The 26,684-nt window shown below is 36.1% G+C and overlaps 4 protein-coding genes across 6 annotated transcripts in view; 2 read left to right on the top strand and 2 right to left on the bottom strand.

Annotated features, from left to right (window-relative positions):
* The window catches only part of LOC106158238 (uncharacterized), a 61,152-nt gene that overhangs the window by 21,810 nt on the left and 12,658 nt on the right, over positions 1–26,684 (top strand). Inside the window, exons 12-23 of the mRNA XM_087008632.1 lie at positions 8,854–8,974; positions 9,432–9,571; positions 9,993–10,133; positions 10,514–10,627; positions 14,858–14,978; positions 15,436–15,575; positions 16,007–16,147; positions 16,528–16,641; positions 20,875–20,995; positions 21,453–21,592; positions 22,024–22,164; positions 22,545–22,658. Of these exons, the coding sequence (XP_086864758.1) occupies positions 8,854–8,974; positions 9,432–9,571; positions 9,993–10,133; positions 10,514–10,627; positions 14,858–14,978; positions 15,436–15,575; positions 16,007–16,147; positions 16,528–16,641; positions 20,875–20,995; positions 21,453–21,592; positions 22,024–22,164; positions 22,545–22,658 (1,548 nt within the window). The remainder of the gene's footprint in view (positions 1–8,853; positions 8,975–9,431; positions 9,572–9,992; positions 10,134–10,513; positions 10,628–14,857; positions 14,979–15,435; positions 15,576–16,006; positions 16,148–16,527; positions 16,642–20,874; positions 20,996–21,452; positions 21,593–22,023; positions 22,165–22,544; positions 22,659–26,684) is intronic.
* On the top strand, positions 14–4,084 carry LOC147763219 (protection of telomeres protein 1-like). 2 transcript variants are annotated; one of them, XM_087008637.1, is made up of 5 exons: positions 14–31; positions 1,549–1,990; positions 2,274–2,427; positions 2,834–3,113; positions 3,365–4,084. In XM_087008637.1, exons 1-5 carry the CDS (start codon positions 29–31, stop codon positions 3,575–3,577), a joined length of 1,092 nt encoding a protein of 363 aa, XP_086864763.1. In that variant the 5' UTR covers positions 14–28; the 3' UTR covers positions 3,578–4,084. The 2 variants fall into 2 exon arrangements, with proteins under 2 accessions (XP_086864763.1, XP_086864762.1); XM_087008636.1 differs by lacking the exon at positions 14–31 and adding an exon at positions 1,060–1,362.
* On the bottom strand, positions 4,007–8,257 carry LOC147763220 (WD repeat-containing protein 46-like; the record flags this gene model as incomplete). Its single annotated transcript, XM_087007668.1, is given in 10 exon segments — positions 4,007–4,350; positions 4,626–4,721; positions 5,151–5,245; positions 5,494–5,641; positions 5,972–6,125; positions 6,516–6,615; positions 6,917–6,980; positions 6,982–7,056; positions 7,460–7,610; positions 8,115–8,257. Coding segments are annotated over 10 exon segments (1,263 nt in total), but the record flags the coding sequence as incomplete, so codon positions are not given.
* Positions 11,680–26,539, bottom strand: LOC106161921 (WD repeat-containing protein 46-like). 2 transcript variants are annotated; one of them, XR_015333454.1, is made up of 4 exons: positions 26,152–26,539; positions 20,136–25,647; positions 14,119–19,631; positions 11,680–13,614 (listed from the first exon to the last, which is right to left on the bottom strand). XR_015333454.1 is itself a non-coding variant. In XM_087008638.1 (2 exons), exons 1-2 carry the CDS (start codon positions 14,244–14,246, stop codon positions 13,365–13,367), a joined length of 378 nt encoding a protein of 125 aa, XP_086864764.1. In that variant the 5' UTR covers positions 14,247–14,506; the 3' UTR covers positions 11,680–13,364. The 2 variants fall into 2 exon arrangements, 1 of the variants encoding a protein (XP_086864764.1); XM_087008638.1 differs by lacking the exons at positions 20,136–25,647; positions 26,152–26,539 and having other exon boundaries at positions 14,119–14,506.

Here is a 26,684-nt window from a genome sequence, read left to right on the forward strand (position 1 = left end):
GGAAAAGGCCACGCCAGTGTTTTGATTTATGGTAGGCCCCTTGTCCATATTTTAAGTAAATATCAGTGATATTATCTAAGGTGCTCTACTAGTGGAGATATAAGGCTATTGACAGGGTGGGTGTCTGCGGCAGTCATCAAGTGACCTCAAATAACCTCGGTAGTTTGTAACCATAGCAACGGATTTATGATATAAATCTCTGTCGTTATAAAGATTATATATCTATCTTTCAATTGTGGTATTGACCGAAGTAATGCATTGATCACTTGATGCACATTTGTGAAGCAAACTTCGGTGAAAAATACACCACTCACACAGCTGAAAAGTGAGACGGGAGCCACGCGAGGCAGTGAAATATGCATGTGGCTGTATCTCGACAATAACGCAACGGAAAGCTTTAATATTTTACAGTTTAATTTAGGTCACAAAGGTGATTAACTGTGGGCAGAATGAGTGTATTCTGTGAGAACCCCACCTTGCCGCTTTTTGGCTGATTTGCCTGGTGGTTAGAAAAACTTGCACTTAATCATTATATGAATAAGTCTGGGTCACAAAAGTCCTGTTAAGACAACTAGAATAAAGAATTAGAAAACGAAAACTATTTATCATGATTTCGGAGCACAGCCAGAAGTACTTCCGGCTCAAGGTCACGACCTCGATTTTCCCACGCTTACGACCAATCACAGCAGGCTTCAGTCAGAATGAGATAGACGTCACGACTACACAGCGAAACTTGTCAGACACGTAAGTGCCGCCTGTCCATCTTTTCGGTACATGTACCGATCAAAAACAGAAAACGTAAAGCCCAAAACGCTCTTATACACGTAACCAACTTTGTATGAGCACAAATATTGTCATTTATTGTGAACAGGATAATATGATAATCAGACACACTTGAGACCTGTGAAGCGCATACTCACGTGTCGAGGAGTAGTTTCGCCATTGCCTCGTATGTGAGTCCTAACTCAGCTTTAAATGTCCTCCACATCCCCACCTCCCTCCCAACATACACAGTCTGAGTGCTTCTTCGTCTGTCTCTAATTTTATTTCGTATCTTTCGAACTGGAGTGGCTATTTTCTTTCGCCCCCTTTTGTCTCGTCAGACTTGACGCGCGTCTGAGCCATGTTTGCTGTTTTGGCGCCAAATAGTAACATCCGGGTCTCAGCCGTAGTACTTCATTCATAGTAAAGCGCGAGACTTAGCGAGAAATTGCGCGTTCTGAAGCCGTACTGTGAGGTGGTAGCTGAGTATTTAAGACGAGTCGTCTTTTATTATTTAATGGAACTTAAAAACGGTATTAGGTAGCTTCATTTTCTGAACGGTTTTGGATAGGATATACCTTGGTCATTATGGGGAAATTGGTGAGTTTATCAGGAAAATTCATTTTCGTGCTATTTTAAGGGTCTAACGCGCTGAGACTGTCTTTAACTGATTTTTTATTTGTACACTAGGTTTTTGGAGCAATATGTTGTAATATGATTTGTGCAATGGTATTGATTCAAAGCAGGCATGAAGAAAGTGATATGGACATTTGAGTCTATTTTCAGGTTTGTCCTCAGCTGCAAGATGAGGGGGCACCTGGTAGTCCCAATAATCCTCAGCCAAGTACTTCTACGGGTAAGTCCACAAGCCCTGGAAAGATGGGGGAGACAGCAAACAAAAACTCTAACAGTATGTTCAGCAGAAATGTGATATTACCTAGTTTTCCCCAACCCAGTACATCCAAAGGAGTTTCAAAAAGCCCAAGAAAAAGTAGAGACACAGCAGACCAGAGGTCAAGCAGGGCAGAACATAGTATTGGACATTCTACGGAACCAAGAGTAGAAAATGTAGTCATAATTGATGAGAGCGAGTCTCTTGATTTGAACAGCAGTCCTAGTGGCAAAGACACAGTGGGAGGTGTCCAGGCTGGTGGTGCCCCCTATAGTCCAAGAAAAACACCAAACCAGGCTAGGAAAGTGGACAGATGCCTTTTGAAAACTGCATCAGGTATTAAAATTGGTCTCTGACGTATATTTTAATTTTTTTTAATATATGTATTACGTTTGTTTAATACATTTAGCAAAGCTTTGTCTGCCCATCTGAAAATTCTGAAATAAAATACATTTTCCTACATTTTACCTTTAAAGCATAATGTAAAAGTACATGGCACTTTGATAAATTGAATAATTTCCAAATAAACTTAAAAAGGGGCACCACATAGACATCTTTTGTCATCTTTAATTTTGAAATAGTCATTGAATGGCAAATAAATGTCTATTTGACGTTTCAGTTATCAACGGGCACCATCACTTAGAAATCTCCACAATACAAGAAGTCTTACATCACAGCGTTCCCCACACGTTCCGAGTTCTTGCCCAGGTCCTGGACTACCAACCCAAGCAGCCTCCATACATACGACTGACGTGCCCTATGTGCCATTACTTGTAAGTATGTGGAGTCTGGAAAAACTGGGTCATCTCTCTCTATCTCTCTCTCTCCTACACACACACACTAAAAAAATAAAAAAGATTTATGAAATTGGTTTTATTTGAGCACAGATAGATCGGCAACACCAGTAGTCCAATGAAATGTAATATTGTGCCTGTTTTTGTTTTCAAAGTTAGGACCCACTTTCTGTCTAAAGTTTTCTTGTGAAGCACACCTCTTGACCCGTGTCATTTTTAATAGAAATGAAGTCAGTTTCAAGCTGTATAAAAATACCATTCATTAGTGAATTTGAAGCTGTATATAAAGATGCCAGTGTAAAGGAGCACTTCTGGGCACTGTCAAGTGGTTTCTACTTTCACTTTCACTTTTTCTGTGTAAACTACTTGCACTTATTTCCACCAGGGCAGTTCCAGACTCCAAATGGCTTACGGAGCACGTTCCCAGCAGAGTACAGGATAAAGTTCCTTACTATTCCTGTCCTCAGTGTGACCAAAGGTCAATCTCAGCAGCAACCAGTTCCGAGTGGTCAGTAACCAGGGTGACCAGTGCCGGGACTGAAGTGACCAGCACAGATGGTCAGGTAGTGGTCAATGGGCAGGAGCTTGAATATGTGTACATGATGGAGTTTTTACTGGAGGATGGGACTGGCTGGCTGGTGGCCAGAATCTGGAAGCAGCATGCAGTAAGGGTTCATTGAGTGAAAAATGTGTTATATGACCATTGGTGATATATGCTTTATTTGGTTTAAAGAGCATTTATTTTTTTTGGGAGGGGAGGGGGGGGGGGGTTTGAAATGCAATTACTTTTTTTCCTGGTATGTATGTCAAATGAAACAAATAAATATTTAAGCAATATATCTGTTCAGCCATTTTATAGTACATAATTCTATCAATGAAATGGATAAAAAGTATTCTATTTCCTGTTATTCGTTAGGTCACTTTCCTGAATGACATTTCTCCTGAAACACTCATCTGGCAGGAGGATGGAGTGAGGTTTGTGGAAGGACAGTTAAAGGAATTGTCCCCAAGGCCAGGAAGAAGTGAGCAAAAACCATGGCTGGAATGTTGTCTGCTGTCATACAATGGTCTAAACGGAGAACGGCTTTATCACATATTTGATACTACTTTGGCATTGGACTGTTTGTAATTTTTTAGCATTATTTGTGTAGCCTGAGATGGAAGACGGGACTCTGACTGGCGCATTGTCAGCTATGAGCTGTTCAGAATCACCTTGGTTTTTATATCTTCAGTATCATTTACTTCACAGGTGTCCTGGTACACCTGTGAAAAAAATTATACGGAATGTATGAGTAAGACCACAGCCAGATGTTGAACATATATCTAGTTTTATTACAGTAATCCCCTCTCTGTGCAGCTTATATTAACAAATGTGTTTGATGTTTAGAATACAGCAGATTAACTCCAACATGCAGGTTTATGAGCTGATCAGAATGTTATTAATATAAGTTGTTTATAAAAGACTGAAGACAGCATCACATTTTATATTCACATGTAACAAAATGCATGCCAAAGTTACGAGAAGTTTACAGATAGAAAGACCACATTTATACAACAATAGGCAAAAAGTATTGTTTATTTTTATGAGTTAACCCATGTGTTAAGTTATAAATAAAAATGAACCGTAAATAAAAAAGATTTTTACATTTTTTGGTACATAACCCATCATGTTGCCTCACTTTTTTTCTTAAATCTATCAAGAACACTTTTTGGTCCAAAGTAACGTTTATCATTTTTAAGTTTTTCTCTCTTATCTTCTTGCCGAAGCTGTACAATTTCTCTGATTGTCTCTTTCTTCTCCTGTTCCATGACACCCTTCTTCCTCTGTATGTGCTTCTTTCCTTTACTTTTGCCTTTCATTTTGTATTTTGGTTCAAAGTCTATTTTCTGGGGCTTCAGGAACTATTGGAAATATAACAAATATAGTAAGCTTTACAACTGCATTGCGAATAACAATGATGAACTGAAATTTTTCAAATGTCACTTTTTTTTTTACAAAAAAGTTCAGCATAAAAAAGAGCAAGGGCAATATAAAATGTACATAATTTCACTGTAAGAAATAACTGGGGGTAAAGTACAAAAAGTTTAATTCTTTAACCATCCACAGACACTTTACTCATCCTGCATGGTCTCATTACCTTGATGGTTAGACCTTAAATACACATGTAAACACTTACAAGAAGTTTGTTCCTCTCTTCAATTTTTTCCTGGAGAGTTTTAGTGTCAATTTTCCCCAGAGCACCCGTATCCAAACTGATCATATCTGGTTGTATCTGAAATGAAAACCCAACTTGTTTGTAGTTTAGCAAAAATAATACATGTTACTAAATCAATACAATAAATGTTGTTTGTCTGAATGACTTTGCCACAAAAACAACAATTTACTACACACATTGTTGTTTTCCAGAGCACTGTCTTGAACAAATTCCTGGCTAAATCTCAGAGCAAGAATGTGAAAAAATTAATAACTCAAGAGCTCTCAACAATTGATTTTTGGAGCAGGAATAACTCAGGGTTTACGAAAACTCCATCCCACCCAGCACTGATAACAACACCACTAACCCTGTAACTATCTCTATACACTATACGAAAGTTCCCACAAATATAGAAAAAATTAGTAATAAAATTGGAAAGCTAAGAAGGATAAACAGGAAAACCAGCACAAAAAAAAAAAAAAAAAAACATCTCTGTCCCCGTCATACCTTTTCCAGCAACATTTTAACTTCAGCCTGCCTTCTCTGTTGTTTTGTTTGGTATGGGTTGGTCTCCAGAGCATCATAATTGGCCTCTCCAGCACCTGGGGGTAAGATATAATAATAAACATTTGGTTCATCAACTTTTCTTGATACATGCTTGGTAACTATTGCTTTGTTGACAATCCCTTATAAATACAGCAACAGTAGATTCAATTGAATTACTTTAAATTAGAAAAACTCTTCCCTCCCTCCCTCTCTCTCTCACACACACACACACACACACACACACACACACACACACTTATTAAGTCTAGCATTGCCACTAATTTCTACTAATCCACCACTTTACCTGGCACAAGTAAACTAGAGAAGCCGTTCCCATGTCCCACTCCAAGGACATCTTCATACGGACAGAACTGCAGGTTGGCCACAGGACTCCTCAGTCTGTGAGACAGGTATGGCTTTGTCATGGTGTGTCTACAACAGTCCTGGTACACCTGTGAAAAAAATTATACGGAATGTATGAGTAAGACCACAGCCAGATGTTAAAATGTACCTAGGCAAACCATCAACTTCTAGGGTAAATGGGGAGGAGGGGATGTTCTAACAGGATGGAAGAAACATCAATGCTTCACCTAACCGTATGCCATTCCTCTAAAATATTCATCAGAGTTAATGTGTCAATGTTAGTTTCAAATTACAAGCTTAAGGTTTGCACCTAATAGAACCCTCTACAAAAATGGCCTAGATTTGCAAAACTGCAGAAGAAAATAAAATGAACGAGCTGTAGACGTGTGCCGCATAAAAAAGTAGGAAAAACCTGATACCTCTACAACATTCCCTATGCCAGCTGCGAGGACATCTTTCTGACTGAAGGCAAGATGGCCGGCCCCAGCAGATATCCTGTAGTTTTGGAGAGGTTTGAACATCCTCATGTCCCAGATCTTCAGATATCTGTCCACACCAGATGTGGCCATGTAGCTACAGGATTACACATATTAATAATTTTTCATATATTCGTAAGTTTCAAGGTTTATTAAGACCATCAGATATTTAATTGGAGTAATTTTCATACTTACACTGTTTTGTCCATCACTGAATTTATATTGGCTGTAAATGCGCCACACTGGCCTTATAAGAATTATCAACAAGGCAAGTCCAGCACTAGTTGAGACAAGGTAATTTTTTTTCATTAAAAACAGCAAATTAAAGTTTGCTTTTTTGTTTCTAAATATAACTTGGAAAATACTGTATACTTTATATTTTATAGCTATCAACAGGACTAGTTGGCCTCCTTTACAAGATTGTATTCACATCCATAATAGGGTGGTTGTGTAGAAAAAGGTACAAAATTACATAAACACAACTTACATTCCTTTGTTATTGACAGCCACAGATCTCACTCCCCCACCATGACACAACATCTTCACCAGAGGTTCCTTCACATTGGGGGACCACAGGGAAACTGTGCCTGAAATTATTTCCGATTTTTAAAACCAAAACTCTTTTCCCATTTGAACACTCCATGGTATGGTGTTTCAAATGCTGCAGTGTTTTAATCTTTCCAAAATAATCTATGCACTTGAAATGGAGATATGAAATCTGGAATAAGTGCTTACAAACCAACAGTTACTTTAAATTTTGGTAAACAACCTCTGCTTACTTAACCATGCACAAAGATCTAAGATTACATACAGGTATTATTTAAACATTCACATAAAAAGCTATGATATATGCTAATGGGTTGAGAATCCCAAAGTTGACTGCATTACCTCCAGCGTGGCCCAGATGTATGATTGCATTGTGGGGATTCTGGCACATGACGTCAAGGCGACCAAGGTGCACGGGTTTGGAATCCAGCTACTTTCTGGCCAATAGACACATCCAGGTAGGAAAGATAGCCCTTGGCATTCTAAAACAAACAAACAAACATTTTAAAAAACCTAAACTTGAATAGAGATCTTTTATAACAATGCTTTCTCAGTGCGTGTGTTCAAATATTTCAAACACTTTATCTCAGCACTAATGTTCTTAAAATATCTGATACTTCCCCCAAAGACTATACATAAACTCAAATATATTTATCAATTTGTTTAGAATAGGGCTTTAAAATCAACAGGTTTGTTATGATCATAACCTTGCTACTGCTTGGCAGTAATTATTTGCTCCTGCTAATTTCAAGAGACTGTACCCCGCTCCTCAAAGAAAGTATAGGCTTAGGGCATATCATAAATATTTATGTAAAAAACAATCATAAAATACATGAAATGTTCTTCACACTTTATTGAGATATTCTTGAAAGTCCCACTACTTACAGCTGACGCCAGAAGGAAATGGTAAGGAAGAAACTCCATTCTGAGTACACAGTCCAGAGCCTTCAAACAGTGCAGCTCTATCCCCTGGTTATCATAGATATATGTCCACTGTTTCTGAGCTACTGCAAACATGGTCTCAATGTGCAACCACCTGAAATGTGAACATATTAAACTCTCTGTGCTGTTTATAATACCATGACACAATTCTAAGTTGAAAGCGGTTTCTCAATCACCCATCACTGGAATGAAAAAAAGGGACATCACTGGGACGAAAAAAAAAGGGAAGTTTGGCATAGACAAATGATGTTTTATGGCAACGGTTTTCTTTTTTCTTTCTTAATCAATAAACAAATCTATGAAGATATTTTTTCTCAAAGAGTTTTTAATATTCCTATTGAACACTTTTTTATTCAACTGATTTTCATAAATAGGGCACCTGTTATGTTTACATTTGACAAACTCTTACCAATATTTTTCAATAGACTGTTAAACTGATGACTACTGGCACAAAATGTAAAATGTTCCAAAACAATATATAACACCATGAGAGTAAAAAAAAAAATTGGTTATAAAAGATTGGAAAAATTTATCCATTGAATAAGACGCATAAACTCAACCAAATCTCATGATATTGTGATGATGCAGAACCTCTTACTTGACATCTTGGGCTGTCTCCATGACATTCATCTCACACATAAGTTTCTTGGTCTGCCAGTCCATGGCAGCTACGTGACCCTTCCTGCCAGCTATCAGCAGAAACCTGCCGTTTCTGGTGTAGTTCATTCTGTACGGACCAGATCAAATAGAAATAATACTGATAAAAACCCAGGAAATCGCCCTGTTGATTGTCAAGGAAGAGCAGAAGCAACTGTCAGCAAACAAAACACAACTGTCTCCCCAGAAAGACCTGTTAAAAAGCTGAAGGTCAGCGCATCAGTTCTTGGAGTAAACAAATCTGTTGAAATTATATAAGATGTTTGAAAAGAAATGTATGATTAAACAATTGTTTTGAGACACAAAATTATAGTTGAATCTTGAACTTGAGTGACAATACACTGCACTTTGCATGCAGCCAAACATGCACACTCTGGGGTAGCGCTAGCACTCGCCAATTTAGCCAAATGCTAAAACTGACTTAATTGGCTAAAGAAAAAGGGCTTGATTTGACATGTTTAAGCCAAATTATAACCATTTTGGTAACAAATTGACAAAAATGTGGTGATTTGGCTAAGCGAAAAAAATTGCTAGCGCTACCCCAGACACTTATAAGAAACTTCTATGCACCAGAGTTCAGATAAAGATAATTCATTTAGAAGAATGTTGATATTTATTTTTGTGGAACTCTGTAATTTGAGGTTAAATTTAACATGTATTCTTGTGTCCTGTGGTTCCAGGTTGGTGAAACGAACAGGAAGTACACGTACGTCCCTCTGAGTAAACTGACCAGAGGAGCCACAGTGGATGTTTACGCCGTGGTCAAGTTTTTCAAACCACCCACTAAGACACGAGGTTCAGGTAAAGTTTATAATACAGTTAATCCCAAATTGAAGATATGCCGTTCTAAAAAAATGGAACATTGATTCACTGGAAGATCCATACAATGAAGTGGCAAACAAGACACGTTTATCTCTCCACTTTTAGGGGATCTAATGCTCCTGGAACTTAGGTGTCATCTTTGTTTTTGTGCCTTGTTTCTGTGGCTAGATTTTTCTTACAGGAATGCAGTTTGTGCTAAGATAATGCATAAATTATTTACTTGAAAGATTGTAGGTTCCTTTTGGTTAGTGTAATTTAAAGATTTTTTGGAATCAGCAATTTAAAACATACCTTTGTCTAGTTGCAGGGAAGATACTTAATTTATGGTAATAGCAAAAACACTGTCCTCAGTCTTTTATTAATCAACAGACATACATGTAGTGTGTGAAGTGGGTTTCACAGTTTTGGACAAACAGACTTATCTTATGCTATTCAGACTACTACATGGTACTTTCCTTGGTGGATCCATCTCTAGCAGACAAGGAGAAAATCAAATGCATTTTGTTTGCAAAGAGCGCTACAGATTTACCGCCTGTCCAGACTGAGGGAGAAATAGTCAGGATGCATAGACTGAAGGTAGTGAGACTGTTGTGTATATTATGACAATACTCCTTTATCTCATTAAAACATCATCCAGTATTGATTTAATTTTTTTTTTCTTGGTGGATTAATGTCTGTTATAGATATTCATGCTTTGTGCAGGTTGTTGGAAACATTTGTCAGCATGTTTTTATGAAGACATTTAAAACATTTTGATATTTCATGGTTTCTCAACTCAGTTTGGGTAGCTTTTGACAAATGATTTCTGTATTTAGATAAAAAAATCAAAAAATGAAAATGAAAATCAATTGAAAATACAAAATTCTTAATGTATGCTTTAGCCAGACCCAATAATTTTTAACATGTATGAAAAGAAAACATTCAGAGTGTGCAAGCTCAAAATATGATTGCTTGCTCTATACTTTATATGCCCAGTAAACATTTGTGTCCGTTGCAGATTGGGACTTTTAATGGGGAATTACAAGGACAGAACGGGCCAGGCTTCTCCTGTATTGTTTTCTCTGCTGACCTGGAGGATCCCATTGAACCTAAGTCCACCACCAGGGGGTACACTCTGACTGACCAAGACAGGCTGAAGGTATGTGTGTAATTATGAGCAGCCTTAAGGTGATTAAATGTGATTTTGGTATTGTAATGTTATCTTTTGTTATGTTATGTGTTATATTCACCTAGTCTCCTTTTTGTATCTCCGTTGAATTTAATGCACTGTGTAAACATGCACACATGCACAATCTTGTTACCCTTTTTGTACACACTATGTACATAATTAAATAGAATAAATGTCCTGTGTGCTTAACAGTTACTTTGAGGAATTTGTTCTTAAAATATTAGTATTTAATTGCAGCACTTGCAATGTGAGTCCACAACTAGGAGTAAGATAACTGATTGTAGATTAATATTGTAAATGGAGATGATAAAATAAATATTTATTATCACTTGCATAATTGCGTACTTCAGGTGGAGGAGCTTAGAGAATGGTCTTTACAAGGGGAATGTTTCAGTCAAGAAAGGGATAACAGGTGCACTCTGGGAGAATGTGTGGTCGGCCAGTACTTTGATTTGTTGTGCCAGGTAATCAGAAGTGTGTGTGTGTGTGTGTGTGTGTGTGTGTGTGTGTGTGCCATTGTACATGGGAGGAAAATGGTCTCAATCTGTCATAAAGGCCTCTTACCAATCCTCGACTTAAGTCATCATCACATTATTAAAATTTTCACTAGTTTCTCAAGTTGTTGGTGGGTTATGAGAAGTTTTCTGTCAGTTTTTAACTATCGTCATGTGACGGAGCAATCACGTTGTAGATAAAGTGAGGTATCAATGTTGAATCAACGTTGATGGTCAACATTGAAACTATGTTGATATGACGTTGACTATGAAAGTTGACTCAACGTTGAACCATCAAGGTTGAATCAACCTTGAGGTATCAATGTTGAATCAACGTTGATGGTCAATGTTGAAACTATGTTGATATGACGTTGACTATGAAAGTTGACTCAACGTTGAACCATCAAGGTTGAATCAACCTTGAGGTATCAATGTTGAATCAACGTTGATGGTCAATGTTGAAACTATGTTGATATGACGTTGACTATGAAAGTTGACTCAACGTTGAACCATCAAGGTTGAATCAACCTTGAGGTATCAATGTTGAATCAATGTTGACGGTCAACGTTGAAACTATGTTGATATGACGTTGACTATGAAAGTTGAATCAACGTTGAACCATCAAGGTTGAATCAACCTTGAGGTATCAATGTTGAATCAACATTGATACTTCAATGTTGAATCAATTTTCAAATTAAGTTGAATTTAAAAATTGAATTAACGTTGATATATCAATTAGGCTATCAGGATATTTGATTGAAATTTGCCTGATGGCTGAAGGTGTTCTCCAAGATATCAAGCATTTCTTGAAATAAAAAGACTCAGATCTGAAAAGGGGGGAAATAAGGAAAATTACCTACAAAAAAAGGTAATTCCGAAAGAAAAGGGGGGGGGGGTCAGACCCCGGGACCGGCCCCTGTATCCACCTATGGGTCGTCAGATTCTTTTTAAACTTTCCAGTTTGATGCTCAGTGTTACGGACCAAAACAGCCCGAACATAAAAAAACACAAACAACAACTAATTTAACTATGAATATAATATATTACAAACAACGAACATACACTACATACACTAACTACATGTAATACTATCATGTTGCATAAACTTTAACATTTGTCAAATACAGTTAAATTCTAACAGATTCGTAGACAGTTAAGTTTTGAATACGCAATGTCACAGTTTTACGAGTCCTTTTCTGTTGAACGTTCCTCCTGATAGTGTGGGGTTTTGAAGACGCAATGTCACCGTTTTCCATGTCCTTATCTGTTGAACGATCCTCCTGATAGTGTGGCCTCACAGAGTACTGTTAATAAAGTACAGTTTTTGTACTGTAAAAGTGTTACACACTGTCCACACTCACGTGTTGCATCAGTTCATGTTATCCGGAGTCTCGCACTTAATAACAGTCCCGCACTTAATTTACATTATACAAGTATGCAGGCACATACGGTAATTACTCATAAAAATTAAACAACAAATTAGCTTTACTAAAATAATTATAACGTCACATCAGGTAGTTAAGATAATTTTAAGAATACAAAAACAAAGGGTCACCAGTCTAATTTTTTCTCACAGCTAACTTGAATTTCCAGAAAAACAGGCATTTTTGGCTTTTTCAAGCTTTTTCTTCAACCTTGAGTAAATTTTGTCAATTTGCCATAAAGTAAGGGTGGTGACCCTATGTTTTTTTTTCTTTTTCTTAAAGATAACCTGAACATCAAATCTGGAAAGTTAAAAAAAAAAAATGACGATCGCTTTTTTTCACTAAATTAATTTTAATGAAAAGGGGGTAAAACAAGCGTTTTATGAGGGGTAATTACCCCTATGCATACCTCTCTAGTGAGATAATCATTTAAAACTATTATCAAGGTTATGATTAAGGTTATAAATAAAGTTAAGGTTGACCCAATGTTGAGATCCAGTTGATATGTCAACATTGACAAAGAGTTTACAAACACAGGTTGATTCAATGTTGAAATCCTGTTGATCTATCAACATTGAAAATTGATTGACAAAGAAAGGTTAAATCAATGTTGAGACCCTGTTGATCTATCAACATTGACAATTGGTTGACAAGAAAAGTTTGATTCAATGTTGAAATCCTGTTGATCTATCAACATTGAAAATTGATTGACAAAGAAAGGTTAAATCAATGTTGAGACCCTGTTGATCTATCAACATTGACAATTGGTTGACAAGAAAAGTTTGATTCAATGTTGAAATCCTGTTGATCTATCAACATTGAAAATTGATTGACAAAGAAAGGTTAAATCAATGTTGAGACCCTGTTGATCCATCAACATTGACAATTGGTTGACAAGAAAAGGTTGATTCAATGTTGAGATCTTGTTGATCTATCAATATTGATGGATCAACATCATCTCAACCTATCCTCAATGTTGAATCAACGTTGAGTGCCTGCTGGGAAAAAACCTAAACTTGAATAGAGATCTTTTATAACAATGCTTTCTCAGTGCGTGTGTTCAAATATTTCAAACACTTTATCTCAGCACTAATGTTCTTAAAATATCTGATACTTCCCCCAAAGACTATACATAAACTCAAATATATTTATCAATTTGTTTAGAATAGGGCTTTAAAATCAACAGGTTTGTTATGATCATAACCTTGCTACTGCTTGGCAGTAATTATTTGCTCCTGCTAATTTCAAGAGACTGTACCCCGCTCCTCAAAGAAAGTATAGGCTTAGGGCATATCATAAATATTTATGTAAAAAACAATCATAAAATACATGAAATGTTCTTCACACTTTATTGAGATATTCTTGAAAGTCCCACTACTTACAGCTGACGCCAGAAGGAAATGGTAAGGAAGAAACTCCATTCTGAGTACACAGTCCAGAGCCTTCAAACAGTGCAGCTCTATCCCCTGGTTATCATAGATATATGTCCACTGTTTCTGAGCTACTGCAAACATGGTCTCAATGTGCAACCACCTGAAATGTGAACATATTAAACTCTCTGTGCTGTTTATAATACCATGACACAATTCTAAGTTGAAAGCGGTTTCTCAATCACCCATCACTGGAATGAAAAAAAGGGACATCACTGGGACGAAAAAAAAAGGGAAGTTTGGCATAGACAAATGATGTTTTATGGCAACGGTTTTCTTTTTTCTTTCTTAATCAATAAACAAATCTATGAAGATATTTTTTCTCAAAGAGTTTTTAATATTCCTATTGAACACTTTTTTATTCAACTGATTTTCATAAATAGGGCACCTGTTATGTTTACATTTGACAAACTCTTACCAATATTTTTCAATAGACTGTTAAACTGATGACTACTGGCACAAAATGTAAAATGTTCCAAAACAATATATAACACCATGAGAGTAAAAAAAAAAATTGGTTATAAAAGATTGGAAAAATTTATCCATTGAATAAGACGCATAAACTCAACCAAATCTCATGATATTGTGATGATGCAGAACCTCTTACTTGACATCTTGGGCTGTCTCCATGACATTCATCTCACACATAAGTTTCTTGGTCTGCCAGTCCATGGCAGCTACGTGACCCTTCCTGCCAGCTATCAGCAGAAACCTGCCGTTTCTGGTGTAGTTCATTCTGTACGGACCAGATCAAATAGAAATAATACTGATAAAAACCCAGGAAATCGCCCTGTTGATTGTCAAGGAAGAGCAGAAGCAACTGTCAGCAAACAAAACACAACTGTCTCCCCAGAAAGACCTGTTAAAAAGCTGAAGGTCAGCGCATCAGTTCTTGGAGTAAACAAATCTGTTGAAATTATATAAGATGTTTGAAAAGAAATGTATGATTAAACAATTGTTTTGAGACACAAAATTATAGTTGAATCTTGAACTTGAGTGACAATACACTGCACTTTGCATGCAGCCAAACATGCACACTCTGGGGTAGCGCTAGCACTCGCCAATTTAGCCAAATGCTAAAACTGACTTAATTGGCTAAAGAAAAAGGGCTTGATTTGACATGTTTAAGCCAAATTATAACCATTTTGGTAACAAATTGACAAAAATGTGGTGATTTGGCTAAGCGAAAAAAATTGCTAGCGCTACCCCAGACACTTATAAGAAACTTCTATGCACCAGAGTTCAGATAAAGATAATTCATTTAGAAGAATGTTGATATTTATTTTTGTGGAACTCTGTAATTTGAGGTTAAATTTAACATGTATTCTTGTGTCCTGTGGTTCCAGGTTGGTGAAACGAACAGGAAGTACACGTACGTCCCTCTGAGTAAACTGACCAGAGGAGCCACAGTGGATGTTTACGCCGTGGTCAAGTTTTTCAAACCACCCACTAAGACACGAGGTTCAGGTAAAGTTTATAATACAGTTAATCCCAAATTGAAGATATGCCGTTCTAAAAAAATGGAACATTGATTCACTGGAAGATCCATACAATGAAGTGGCAAACAAGAGACGTTTATCTCTCCACTTTTAGGGGATCTAATGCTCCTGGAACTTAGGTGTCATCTTTGTTTTTGTGCCTTGTTTCTGTGGCTAGATTTTTCTTACAGGAATGCAGTTTGTGCTAAGATAATGCATAAATTATTTACTTGAAAGATTGTAGGTTCCTTTTGGTTAGTGTAATTTAAAGATTTTTTGGAATCAGCAATTTAAAACATACCTTTGTCTAGTTGCAGGGAAGATACTTAATTTATGGTAATAGCAAAAACACTGTCCTCAGTCTTTTATTAATCAACAGACATACATGTAGTGTGTGAAGTGGGTTTCACAGTTTTGGACAAACAGACTTATCTTATGCTATTCAGACTACTACATGGTACTTTCCTTGGTGGATCCATCTCTAGCAGACAAGGAGAAAATCAAATGCATTTTGTTTGCAAAGAGCGCTACAGATTTACCGCCTGTCCAGACTGAGGGAGAAATAGTCAGGATGCATAGACTGAAGGTAGTGAGACTGTTGTGTATATTATGACAATACTCCTTTATCTCATTAAAACATCATCCAGTATTGATTTAATTTTTTTTTTCTTGGTGGATTAATGTCTGTTATATTCATGCTTTGTGCAGGTTGTTGGAAACATTTGTCAGCATGTTTTTATGAAGACATTTAAAACATTTTGATATTTCATGGTTTCTCAACTCAGTTTGGGTAGCTTTTGACAAATGATTTCTGTATTTAGATAAAAAAATCAAAAAATGAAAATGAAAATCAATTGAAAATACAAAATTCTTAATGTATGCTTTAGCCAGACCCAATAATTTTTAACATGTATGAAAAGAAAACATTCAGAGTGTGCTAATGTGATCAGAAAAGCTCAAAATATGATTGCTTGCTCTATACTTTATATGCCCAGTAAACATTTGTGTCCGTTGCAGATTGGGACTTTTAATGGGGAATTACAAGGACAGAACGGGCCAGGCTTCTCCTGTATTGTTTTCTCTGCTGACCTGGAGGATCCCATTGAACCTAAGTCCACCACCAGGGGGTACACTCTGACTGACCAAGACAGGCTGAAGGTATGTGTGTAATTATGAGCAGCCTTAAGGTGATTAAATGTGATTTTGGTATTGTAATGTTATCTTTTGTTATGTTATGTGTTATATTCACCTAGTCTCCTTTTTGTATCTCCGTTGAATTTAATGCACTGTGTAAACATGCACACATGCACAATCTTGTTACCCTTTTTGTACACACTATGTACATAATTAAATAGAATAAATGTCCTGTGTGCTTAACAGTTACTTTGAGGAATTTGTTCTTAAAATATTAGTATTTAATTGCAGCACTTGCAATGTGAGTCCACAACTAGGAGTAAGATAACTGATTGTAGATTAATATTGTAAATGGAGATGATAAAATAAATATTTATTATCACTTGCATAATTGCGTACTTCAGGTGGAGGAGCTTAGAGAATGGTCTTTACAAGGGGAATGTTTCAGTCAAGAAAGGGATAACAGGTGCACTCTGGGAGAATGTGTGGTCGGCCAGTACTTTGATTTGTTGTGCCAGGTAATCAGAAGTGTGTGTGTGTGTGTGTGTGTGTGTGTGTGTGTGTGTGCCATTGTACATGGGAGGAAAATGGTCTCAATCTGTCATAAAGGCCTCTTACCAATCCTCGACTTAAGTCATCATCACATTATTAAAATTTTCACTAGTTTCTCAAGTTGTTGGTGGGTTATGAGAAGTTTTCTGTCAGTTTTTAACTATCGTCATGTGACGGAGCAATCACGTTGTAGATAAAGTGAGGTATCAATGTTGAATCAACGTTGATGGTCAACATTGAAACTATGTTGATATGACGTTGACTATGAAAGTTGACTCAACGTTGAACCATCAAGGTTGAATCAACCTTGAGGTATCAATGTTGAATCAACGTTGATGGTCAATGTTGAAACTATGTTGATATGACGTTGACTATGAAAGTTGACTCAACGTTGAACCATCAAGGTTGAATCAACCTTGAGGTATCAATGTTGAATCAACGTTGATGGTCAATGTTGAAACTATGTTGATATGACGTTGACTATGAAAGTTGACTCAACGTTGAACCATCAAGGTTGAATCAACCTTGAGGTATCAATGTTGAATCAATGTTGACGGTCAACGTTGAAACTATGTTGATATGACGTTGACTATGAAAGTTGAATCAACGTTGAACCATCAAGGTTGAATCAACCTTGAGGTATCAATGTTGAATCAACATTGATACTTCAATGTTGAATCAATTTTCAAATTAAGTTGAATTTAAAAATTGAATTAACGTTGATATATCAATTAGGCTATCAGGATATTTGATTGAAATTTGCCTGATGGCTGAAGGTGTTCTCCAAGATATCAAGCATTTCTTGAAATAAAAAGACTCGGATCTGAAAAGGGGGGAAATAAGGAAAATTACCTACAAAAAAAGGTAATTCCGAAAGAAAAGGGGGGGGGGGGGGGTCAGACCCCGGGACCGGCCCCTGTATCCACCTATGGGTCGTCAGATTCTTTTTAAACTTTCCAGTTTGATGCTCAGTGTTACGGACCAAAACAGCCCGAACATAAAAAAACACAAACAACAACTAATTTAACTATGAATATAATATATTACAAACAACGAACATACACTACATACACTAACTACATGTAATACTATCATGTTGCATAAACTTTAACATTTGTCAAATACAGTTAAATTCTAACAGATTCGTAGACAGTTAAGTTTTGAATACGCAATGTCACAGTTTTACGAGTCCTTTTCTGTTGAACGTTCCTCCTGATAGTGTGGGGTTTTGAAGACGCAATGTCACCGTTTTCCATGTCCTTATCTGTTGAACGATCCTCCTGATAGTGTGGCCTCACAGAGTACTGTTAATAAAGTACAGTTTTTGTACTGTAAAAGTGTTACACACTGTCCACACTCACGTGTTGCATCAGTTATGTTATCCGGAGTCTCGCACTTAATAACAGTCCCGCACTTAATTTACATTATACAAGTATGCAGGCACATACGGTAATTACTCATAAAAATTAAACAACAAATTAGCTTTACTAAAATAATTATAACGTCACATCAGGTAGTTAAGATAATTTTAAGAATACAAAAACAAAGGGTCACCAGTCTAATTTTTTCTCACAGCTAACTTGAATTTCCAGAAAAACAGGCATTTTTGGCTTTTTCAAGCTTTTTCTTCAACCTTGAGTAAATTTTGTCAATTTGCCATAAAGTAAGGGTGGTGACCCTATGTTTTTTTTTCTTTTTCTTAAAGATAACCTGAACATCAAATCTGGAAAGTTAAAAAAAAAAAATGACGATCGCTTTTTTTCACTAAATTAATTTTAATGAAAAGGGGGTAAAACAAGCGTTTTATGAGGGGTAATTACCCCTATGCATACCTCTCTAGTGAGATAATCATTTAAAACTATTATCAAGGTTATGATTAAGGTTATAAATAAAGTTAAGGTTGACCCAATGTTGAGATCCAGTTGATATGTCAACATTGACAAAGAGTTTACAAACACAGGTTGATTCAATGTTGAAATCCTGTTGATCTATCAACATTGAAAATTGATTGACAAAGAAAGGTTAAATCAATGTTGAGACCCTGTTGATCTATCAACATTGACAATTGGTTGACAAGAAAAGTTTGATTCAATGTTGAAATCCTGTTGATCTATCAACATTGAAAATTGATTGACAAAGAAAGGTTAAATCAATGTTGAGACCCTGTTGATCTATCAACATTGACAATTGGTTGACAAGAAAAGTTTGATTCAATGTTGAAATCCTGTTGATCTATCAACATTGAAAATTGATTGACAAAGAAAGGTTAAATCAATGTTGAGACCCTGTTGATCCATCAACATTGACAATTGGTTGACAAGAAAAGGTTGATTCAATGTTGAGATCTTGTTGATCTATCAATATTGATGGATCAACATCATCTCAACCTATCCTCAATGTTGAATCAACGTTGAGTGCCTGCTGGGAAAAAACCTAAACTTGAATAGAGATCTTTTATAACAATGCTTTCTCAGTGCGTGTGTTCAAATATTTCAAACACTTTATCTCAGCACTAATGTTCTTAAAATATCTGATACTTCCCCCAAAGACTATACATAAACTCAAATATATTTATCAATTTGTTTAGAATAGGGCTTTAAAATCAACAGGTTTGTTATGATCATAACCTTGCTACTGCTTGGCAGTAATTATTTGCTCCTGCTAATTTCAAGAGACTGTACCCCGCTCCTCAAAGAAAGTATAGGCTTAGGGCATATCATAAATATTTATGTAAAAAACAATCATAAAATACATGAAATGTTCTTCACACTTTATTGAGATATTCTTGAAAGTCCCACTACTTACAGCTGACGCCAGAAGGAAATGGTAAGGAAGAAACTCCATTCTGAGTACACAGTCCAGAGCCTTCAAACAGTGCAGCTCTATCCCCTGGTTATCATAGATATATGTCCACTGTTTCTGAGCTACTGCAAACATGGTCTCAATGTGCAACCACCTGAAATGTGAACATATTAAACTCTCTGTGCTGTTTATAATACCATGACACAATTCTAAGTTGAAAGCGGTTTCTCAATCACCCATCACTGGAATGAAAAAAAGGGACATCACTGGGACGAAAAAAAAAGGGAAGTTTGGCATAGACAAATGATGTTTTATGGCAACGGTTTTCTTTTTTCTTTCTTAATCAATAAACAAATCTATGAAGATATTTTTTCTCAAAGAGTTTTTAATATTCCTATTGAACACTTTTTTATTCAACTGATTTTCATAAATAGGGCACCTGTTATGTTTACATTTGACAAACTCTTACCAATATTTTTCAATAGACTGTTAAACTGATGACTACTGGCACAAAATGTAAAATGTTCCAAAACAATATATAACACCATGAGAGTAAAAAAAAAAATTGGTTATAAAAGATTGGAAAAATTTATCCATTGAATAAGACGCATAAACTCAACCAAATCTCATGATATTGTGATGATGCAGAACCTCTTACTTGACATCTTGGGCTGTCTCCATGACATTCATCTCACACATAAGTTTCTTGGTCTGCCAGTCCATGGCAGCTACGTGACCCTTCCTGCCAGCTATCAGCAGAAACCTGCCGTTTCTGGTGTAGTTCATTCTGTACGGACCAGATCAAATAGAAATAATACTGATAAAAACCCAGGAAATCGCCCTGTTGATTGTCAAGGAAGAGCAGAAGCAACTGTCAGCAAACAAAACACAACTGTCTCCCCAGAAAGACCTGTTAAAAAGCTGAAGGTCAGCGCATCAGTTCTTGGAGTAAACAAATCTGTTGAAATTATATAAGATGTTTGAAAAGAAATGTATGATTAAACAATTGTTTTGAGACACAAAATTATAGTTGAATCTTGAACTTGAGTGACAATACACTGCACTTTGCATGCAGCCAAACATGCACACTCTGGGGTAGCGCTAGCACTCGCCAATTTAGCCAAATGCTAAAACTGACTTAATTGGCTAAAGAAAAAGGGCTTGATTTGACATGTTTAAGCCAAATTATAACCATTTTGGTAACAAATTGACAAAAATGTGGTGATTTGGCTAAGCGAAAAAAATTGCTAGCGCTACCCCAGACACTTATAAGAAACTTCTATGCACCAGAGTTCAGATAAAGATAATTCATTTAGAAGAATGTTGATATTTATTTTTGTGGAACTCTGTAATTTGAGGTTAAATTTAACATGTATTCTTGTGTCCTGTGGTTCCAGGTTGGTGAAACGAACAGGAAGTACACGTACGTCCCTCTGAGTAAACTGACCAGAGGAGCCACAGTGGATGTTTACGCCGTGGTCAAGTTTTTCAAACCACCCACTAAGACACGAGGTTCAGGTAAAGTTTATAATACAGTTAATCCCAAATTGAAGATATGCCGTTCTAAAAAAATGGAACATTGATTCACTGGAAGATCCATACAATGAAGTGGCAAACAAGAGACGTTTATCTCTCCACTTTTAGGGGATCTAATGCTCCTGGAACTTAGGTGTCATCTTTGTTTTTGTGCCTTGTTTCTGTGGCTAGATTTTTCTTACAGGAATGCAGTTTGTGCTAAGATAATGCATAAATTATTTACTTGAAAGATTGTAGGTTCCTTTTGGTTAGTGTAATTTAAAGATTTTTTGGAATCAGCAATTTAAAACATACCTTTGTCTAGTTGCAGGGAAGATACTTAATTTATGGTAATAGCAAAAACACTGTCCTCAGTCTTTTATTAATCAACAGACATACATGTAGTGTGTGAAGTGGGTTTCACAGTTTTGGACAAACAGACTTATCTTATGCTATTCAGACTACTACATGGTACTTTCCTTGGTGGATCCATCTCTAGCAGACAAGGAGAAAATCAAATGCATTTTGTTTGCAAAGAGCGCTACAGATTTACCGCCTGTCCAGACTGAGGGAGAAATAGTCAGGATGCATAGACTGAAGGTAGTGAGACTGTTGTGTATATTATGACAATACTCCTTTATCTCATTAAAACATCATCCAGTATTGATTTAATTTTTTTTTTCTTGGTGGATTAATGTCTGTTATATTCATGCTTTGTGCAGGTTGTTGGAAACATTTGTCAGCATGTTTTTATGAAGACATTTAAAACATTTTGATATTTCATGGTTTCTCAACTCAGTTTGGGTAGCTTTTGACAAATGATTTCTGTATTTAGATAAAAAAATCAAAAAATGAAAATGAAAATCAATTGAAAATACAAAATTCTTAATGTATGCTTTAGCCAGACCCAATAATTTTTAACATGTATGAAAAGAAAACATTCAGAGTGTGCTAATGTGATCAGAAAAGCTCAAAATATGATTGCTTGCTCTATACTTTATATGCCCAGTAAACATTTGTGTCCGTTGCAGATTGGGACTTTTAATGGGGAATTACAAGGACAGAACGGGCCAGGCTTCTCCTGTATTGTTTTCTCTGCTGACCTGGAGGATCCCATTGAACCTAAGTCCACCACCAGGGGGTACACTCTGACTGACCAAGACAGGCTGAAGGTATGTGTGTAATTATGAGCAGCCTTAAGGTGATTAAATGTGATTTTGGTATTGTAATGTTATCTTTTGTTATGTTATGTGTTATATTCACCTAGTCTCCTTTTTGTATCTCCGTTGAATTTAATGCACTGTGTAAACATGCACACATGCACAATCTTGTTACCCTTTTTGTACACACTATGTACATAATTAAATAGAATAAATGTCCTGTGTGCTTAACAGTTACTTTGAGGAATTTGTTCTTAAAATATTAGTATTTAATTGCAGCACTTGCAATGTGAGTCCACAACTAGGAGTAAGATAACTGATTGTAGATTAATATTGTAAATGGAGATGATAAAATAAATATTTATTATCACTTGCATAATTGCGTACTTCAGGTGGAGGAGCTTAGAGAATGGTCTTTACAAGGGGAATGTTTCAGTCAAGAAAGGGATAACAGGTGCACTCTGGGAGAATGTGTGGTCGGCCAGTACTTTGATTTGTTGTGCCAGGTAATCAGAAGTGTGTGTGTGTGTGTGTGTGTGTGTGTGTGTGTGTGCCATTGTACATGGGAGGAAAATGGTCTCAATCTGTCATAAAGGCCTCTTACCAATCCTCGACTTAAGTCATCATCACATTATTAAAATTTTCACTAGTTTCTCAAGTTGTTGGTGGGTTATGAGAAGTTTTCTGTCAGTTTTTAACTATCGTCATGTGACGGAGCAATCACGTTGTAGATAAAGTGAGGTATCAATGTTGAATCAACGTTGATGGTCAACATTGAAACTATGTTGATATGACGTTGACTATGAAAGTTGACTCAACGTTGAACCATCAAGGTTGAATCAACCTTGAGGTATCAATGTTGAATCAACGTTGATGGTCAATGTTGAAACTATGTTGATATGACGTTGACTATGAAAGTTGACTCAACGTTGAACCATCAAGGTTGAATCAACCTTGAGGTATCAATGTTGAATCAACGTTGATGGTCAATGTTGAAACTATGTTGATATGACGTTGACTATGAAAGTTGACTCAACGTTGAACCATCAAGGTTGAATCAACCTTGAGGTATCAATGTTGAATCAATGTTGACGGTCAACGTTGAAACTATGTTGATATGACGTTGACTATGAAAGTTGAATCAACGTTGAACCATCAAGGTTGAATCAACCTTGAGGTATCAATGTTGAATCAACATTGATACTTCAATGTTGAATCAATTTTCAAATTAAGTTGAATTTAAAAATTGAATTAACGTTGATATATCAATTAGGCTATCAGGATATTTGATTGAAATTTGCCTGATGGCTGAAGGTGTTCTCCAAGATATCAAGCATTTCTTGAAATAAAAAGACTCAGATCTGAAAAGGGGGGAAATAAGGAAAATTACCTACAAAAAAAGGTAATTCCGAAAGAAAAGGGGGGGGGGGGGGGGTCAGACCCCGGGACCGGCCCCTGTATCCACCTATGGGTCGTCAGATTCTTTTTAAACTTTCCAGTTTGATGCTCAGTGTTACGGACCAAAACAGCCCGAACATAAAAAAACACAAACAACAACTAATTTAACTATGAATATAATATATTACAAACAACGAACATACACTACATACACTAACTACATGTAATACTATCATGTTGCATAAACTTTAACATTTGTCAAATACAGTTAAATTCTAACAGATTCGTAGACAGTTAAGTTTTGAATACGCAATGTCACAGTTTTACGAGTCCTTTTCTGTTGAACGTTCCTCCTGATAGTGTGGGGTTTTGAAGACGCAATGTCACCGTTTTCCATGTCCTTATCTGTTGAACGATCCTCCTGATAGTGTGGCCTCACAGAGTACTGTTAATAAAGTACAGTTTTTGTACTGTAAAAGTGTTACACACTGTCCACACTCACGTGTTGCATCAGTTATGTTATCCGGAGTCTCGCACTTAATAACAGTCCCGCACTTAATTTACATTATACAAGTATGCAGGCACATACGGTAATTACTCATAAAAATTAAACAACAAATTAGCTTTACTAAAATAATTATAACGTCACATCAGGTAGTTAAGATAATTTTAAGAATACAAAAACAAAGGGTCACCAGTCTAATTTTTTCTCACAGCTAACTTGAATTTCCAGAAAAACAGGCATTTTTGGCTTTTTCAAGCTTTTTCTTCAACCTTGAGTAAATTTTGTCAATTTGCCATAAAGTAAGGGTGGTGACCCTATGTTTTTTTTTCTTTTTCTTAAAGATAACCTGAACATCAAATCTGGAAAGTTAAAAAAAAAAAATGACGATCGCTTTTTTTCACTAAATTAATTTTAATGAAAAGGGGGTAAAACAAGCGTTTTATGAGGGGTAATTACCCCTATGCATACCTCTCTAGTGAGATAATCATTTAAAACTATTATCAAGGTTATGATTAAGGTTATAAATAAAGTTAAGGTTGACCCAATGTTGAGATCCAGTTGATATGTCAACATTGACAAAGAGTTTACAAACACAGGTTGATTCAATGTTGAAATCCTGTTGATCTATCAACATTGAAAATTGATTGACAAAGAAAGGTTAAATCAATGTTGAGACCCTGTTGATCTATCAACATTGACAATTGGTTGACAAGAAAAGTTTGATTCAATGTTGAAATCCTGTTGATCTATCAACATTGAAAATTGATTGACAAAGAAAGGTTAAATCAATGTTGAGACCCTGTTGATCTATCAACATTGACAATTGGTTGACAAGAAAAGTTTGATTCAATGTTGAAATCCTGTTGATCTATCAACATTGAAAATTGATTGACAAAGAAAGGTTAAATCAATGTTGAGACCCTGTTGATCCATCAACATTGACAATTGGTTGACAAGAAAAGGTTGATTCAATGTTGAGATCTTGTTGATCTATCAATATTGATGGATCAACATCATCTCAACCTATCCTCAATGTTGAATCAACGTTGAGTGCCTGCTGGGAAAAAACCTAAACTTGAATAGAGATCTTTTATAACAATGCTTTCTCAGTGCGTGTGTTCAAATATTTCAAACACTTTATCTCAGCACTAATGTTCTTAAAATATCTGATACTTCCCCCAAAGACTATACATAAACTCAAATATATTTATCAATTTGTTTAGAATAGGGCTTTAAAATCAACAGGTTTGTTATGATCATAACCTTGCTACTGCTTGGCAGTAATTATTTGCTCCTGCTAATTTCAAGAGACTGTACCCCGCTCCTCAAAGAAAGTATAGGCTTAGGGCATATCATAAATATTTATGTAAAAAACAATCATAAAATACATGAAATGTTCTTCACACTTTATTGAGATATTCTTGAAAGTCCCACTACTTACAGCTGACGCCAGAAGGAAATGGTAAGGAAGAAACTCCATTCTGAGTACACAGTCCAGAGCCTTCAAACAGTGCAGCTCTATCCCCTGGTTATCATAGATATATGTCCACTGTTTCTGAGCTACTGCAAACATGGTCTCAATGTGCAACCACCTGAAATGTGAACATATTAAACTCTCTGTGCTGTTTATAATACCAAGACACAATTCTAAGTTGAAAGCGGTTTCTCAATCACCCATCACTGGAATGAAAAAAAGGGACATCACTGGGACGAAAAAAAAAGGGAAGTTTGGCATAGACAAATGATGTTTTATGGCAACGGTTTTCTTTTTTCTTTCTTAATCAATAAACAAATCTATGAAGATATTTTTTCTCAAAGAGTTTTTAATATTCCTATTGAACACTTTTTTATTCAACTGATTTTCATAAATAGGGCACCTGTTATGTTTACATTTGACAAACTCTTACCAATATTTTTCAATAGACTGTTAAACTGATGACTACTGGCACAAAATGTAAAATGTTCCAAAACAATATATAACACCATGAGAGTAAAAAAAAAAATTGGTTATAAAAGATTGGAAAAATTTATCCATTGAATAAGACGCATAAACTCAACCAAATCTCATGATATTGTGATGATGCAGAACCTCTTACTTGACATCTTGGGCTGTCTCCATGACATTCATCTCACACATAAGTTTCTTGGTCTGCCAGTCCATGGCAGCTACGTGACCCTTCCTGCCAGCTATCAGCAGAAACCTGCCGTTTCTGGTGTAGTTCATTCTGTACGGACCAGATCAAATAGAAATAATACTGATAAAAACCCAGGAAATCGCCCTGTTGATTGTCAAGGAAGAGCAGAAGCAACTGTCAGCAAACAAAACACAACTGTCTCCCCAGAAAGACCTGTTAAAAAGCTGAAGGTCAGCGCATCAGTTCTTGGAGTAAACAAATCTGTTGAAATTATATAAGATGTTTGAAAAGAAATGTATGATTAAACAATTGTTTTGAGACACAAAATTATAGTTGAATCTTGAACTTGAGTGACAATACACTGCACTTTGCATGCAGCCAAACATGCACACTCTGGGGTAGCGCTAGCACTCGCCAATTTAGCCAAATGCTAAAACTGACTTAATTGGCTAAAGAAAAAGGGCTTGATTTGACATGTTTAAGCCAAATTATAA

Source organism: Lingula anatina, chromosome 3 (genome assembly GCF_051362555.1).
Source record: "Lingula anatina isolate TDL-2025a chromosome 3, LinAna3.0, whole genome shotgun sequence".
Classification (NCBI taxonomy): domain Eukaryota; kingdom Metazoa; phylum Brachiopoda; class Lingulata; order Lingulida; family Lingulidae; genus Lingula; species Lingula anatina.

Excerpts from the sequence above, each read along its gene's own strand:
- LOC147763219 (XM_087008636.1), top strand. Across the intron at positions 1,991-2,273 it reads CCTTTTGAAAACTGCATCAG|TTATCAACGGGCACCATCAC; the intron begins GTATTAAAATTG and ends TTGACGTTTCAG. Across the intron at positions 2,428-2,833 it reads TGCCCTATGTGCCATTACTT|GGCAGTTCCAGACTCCAAAT; the intron begins GTAAGTATGTGG and ends TATTTCCACCAG.
- LOC106161921 (XM_087008638.1), bottom strand. The coding sequence starts at position 14,246 with ATGAACTACACCAGAAACGGCAGGTTTCTGCTGATAGCTGGCAGGAAG. Across the intron at positions 13,615-14,118 it reads GAGACAGCCCAAGATGTCAA|GTGGTTGCACATTGAGACCA; the intron begins GTAAGAGGTTCT and ends TTCACATTTCAG.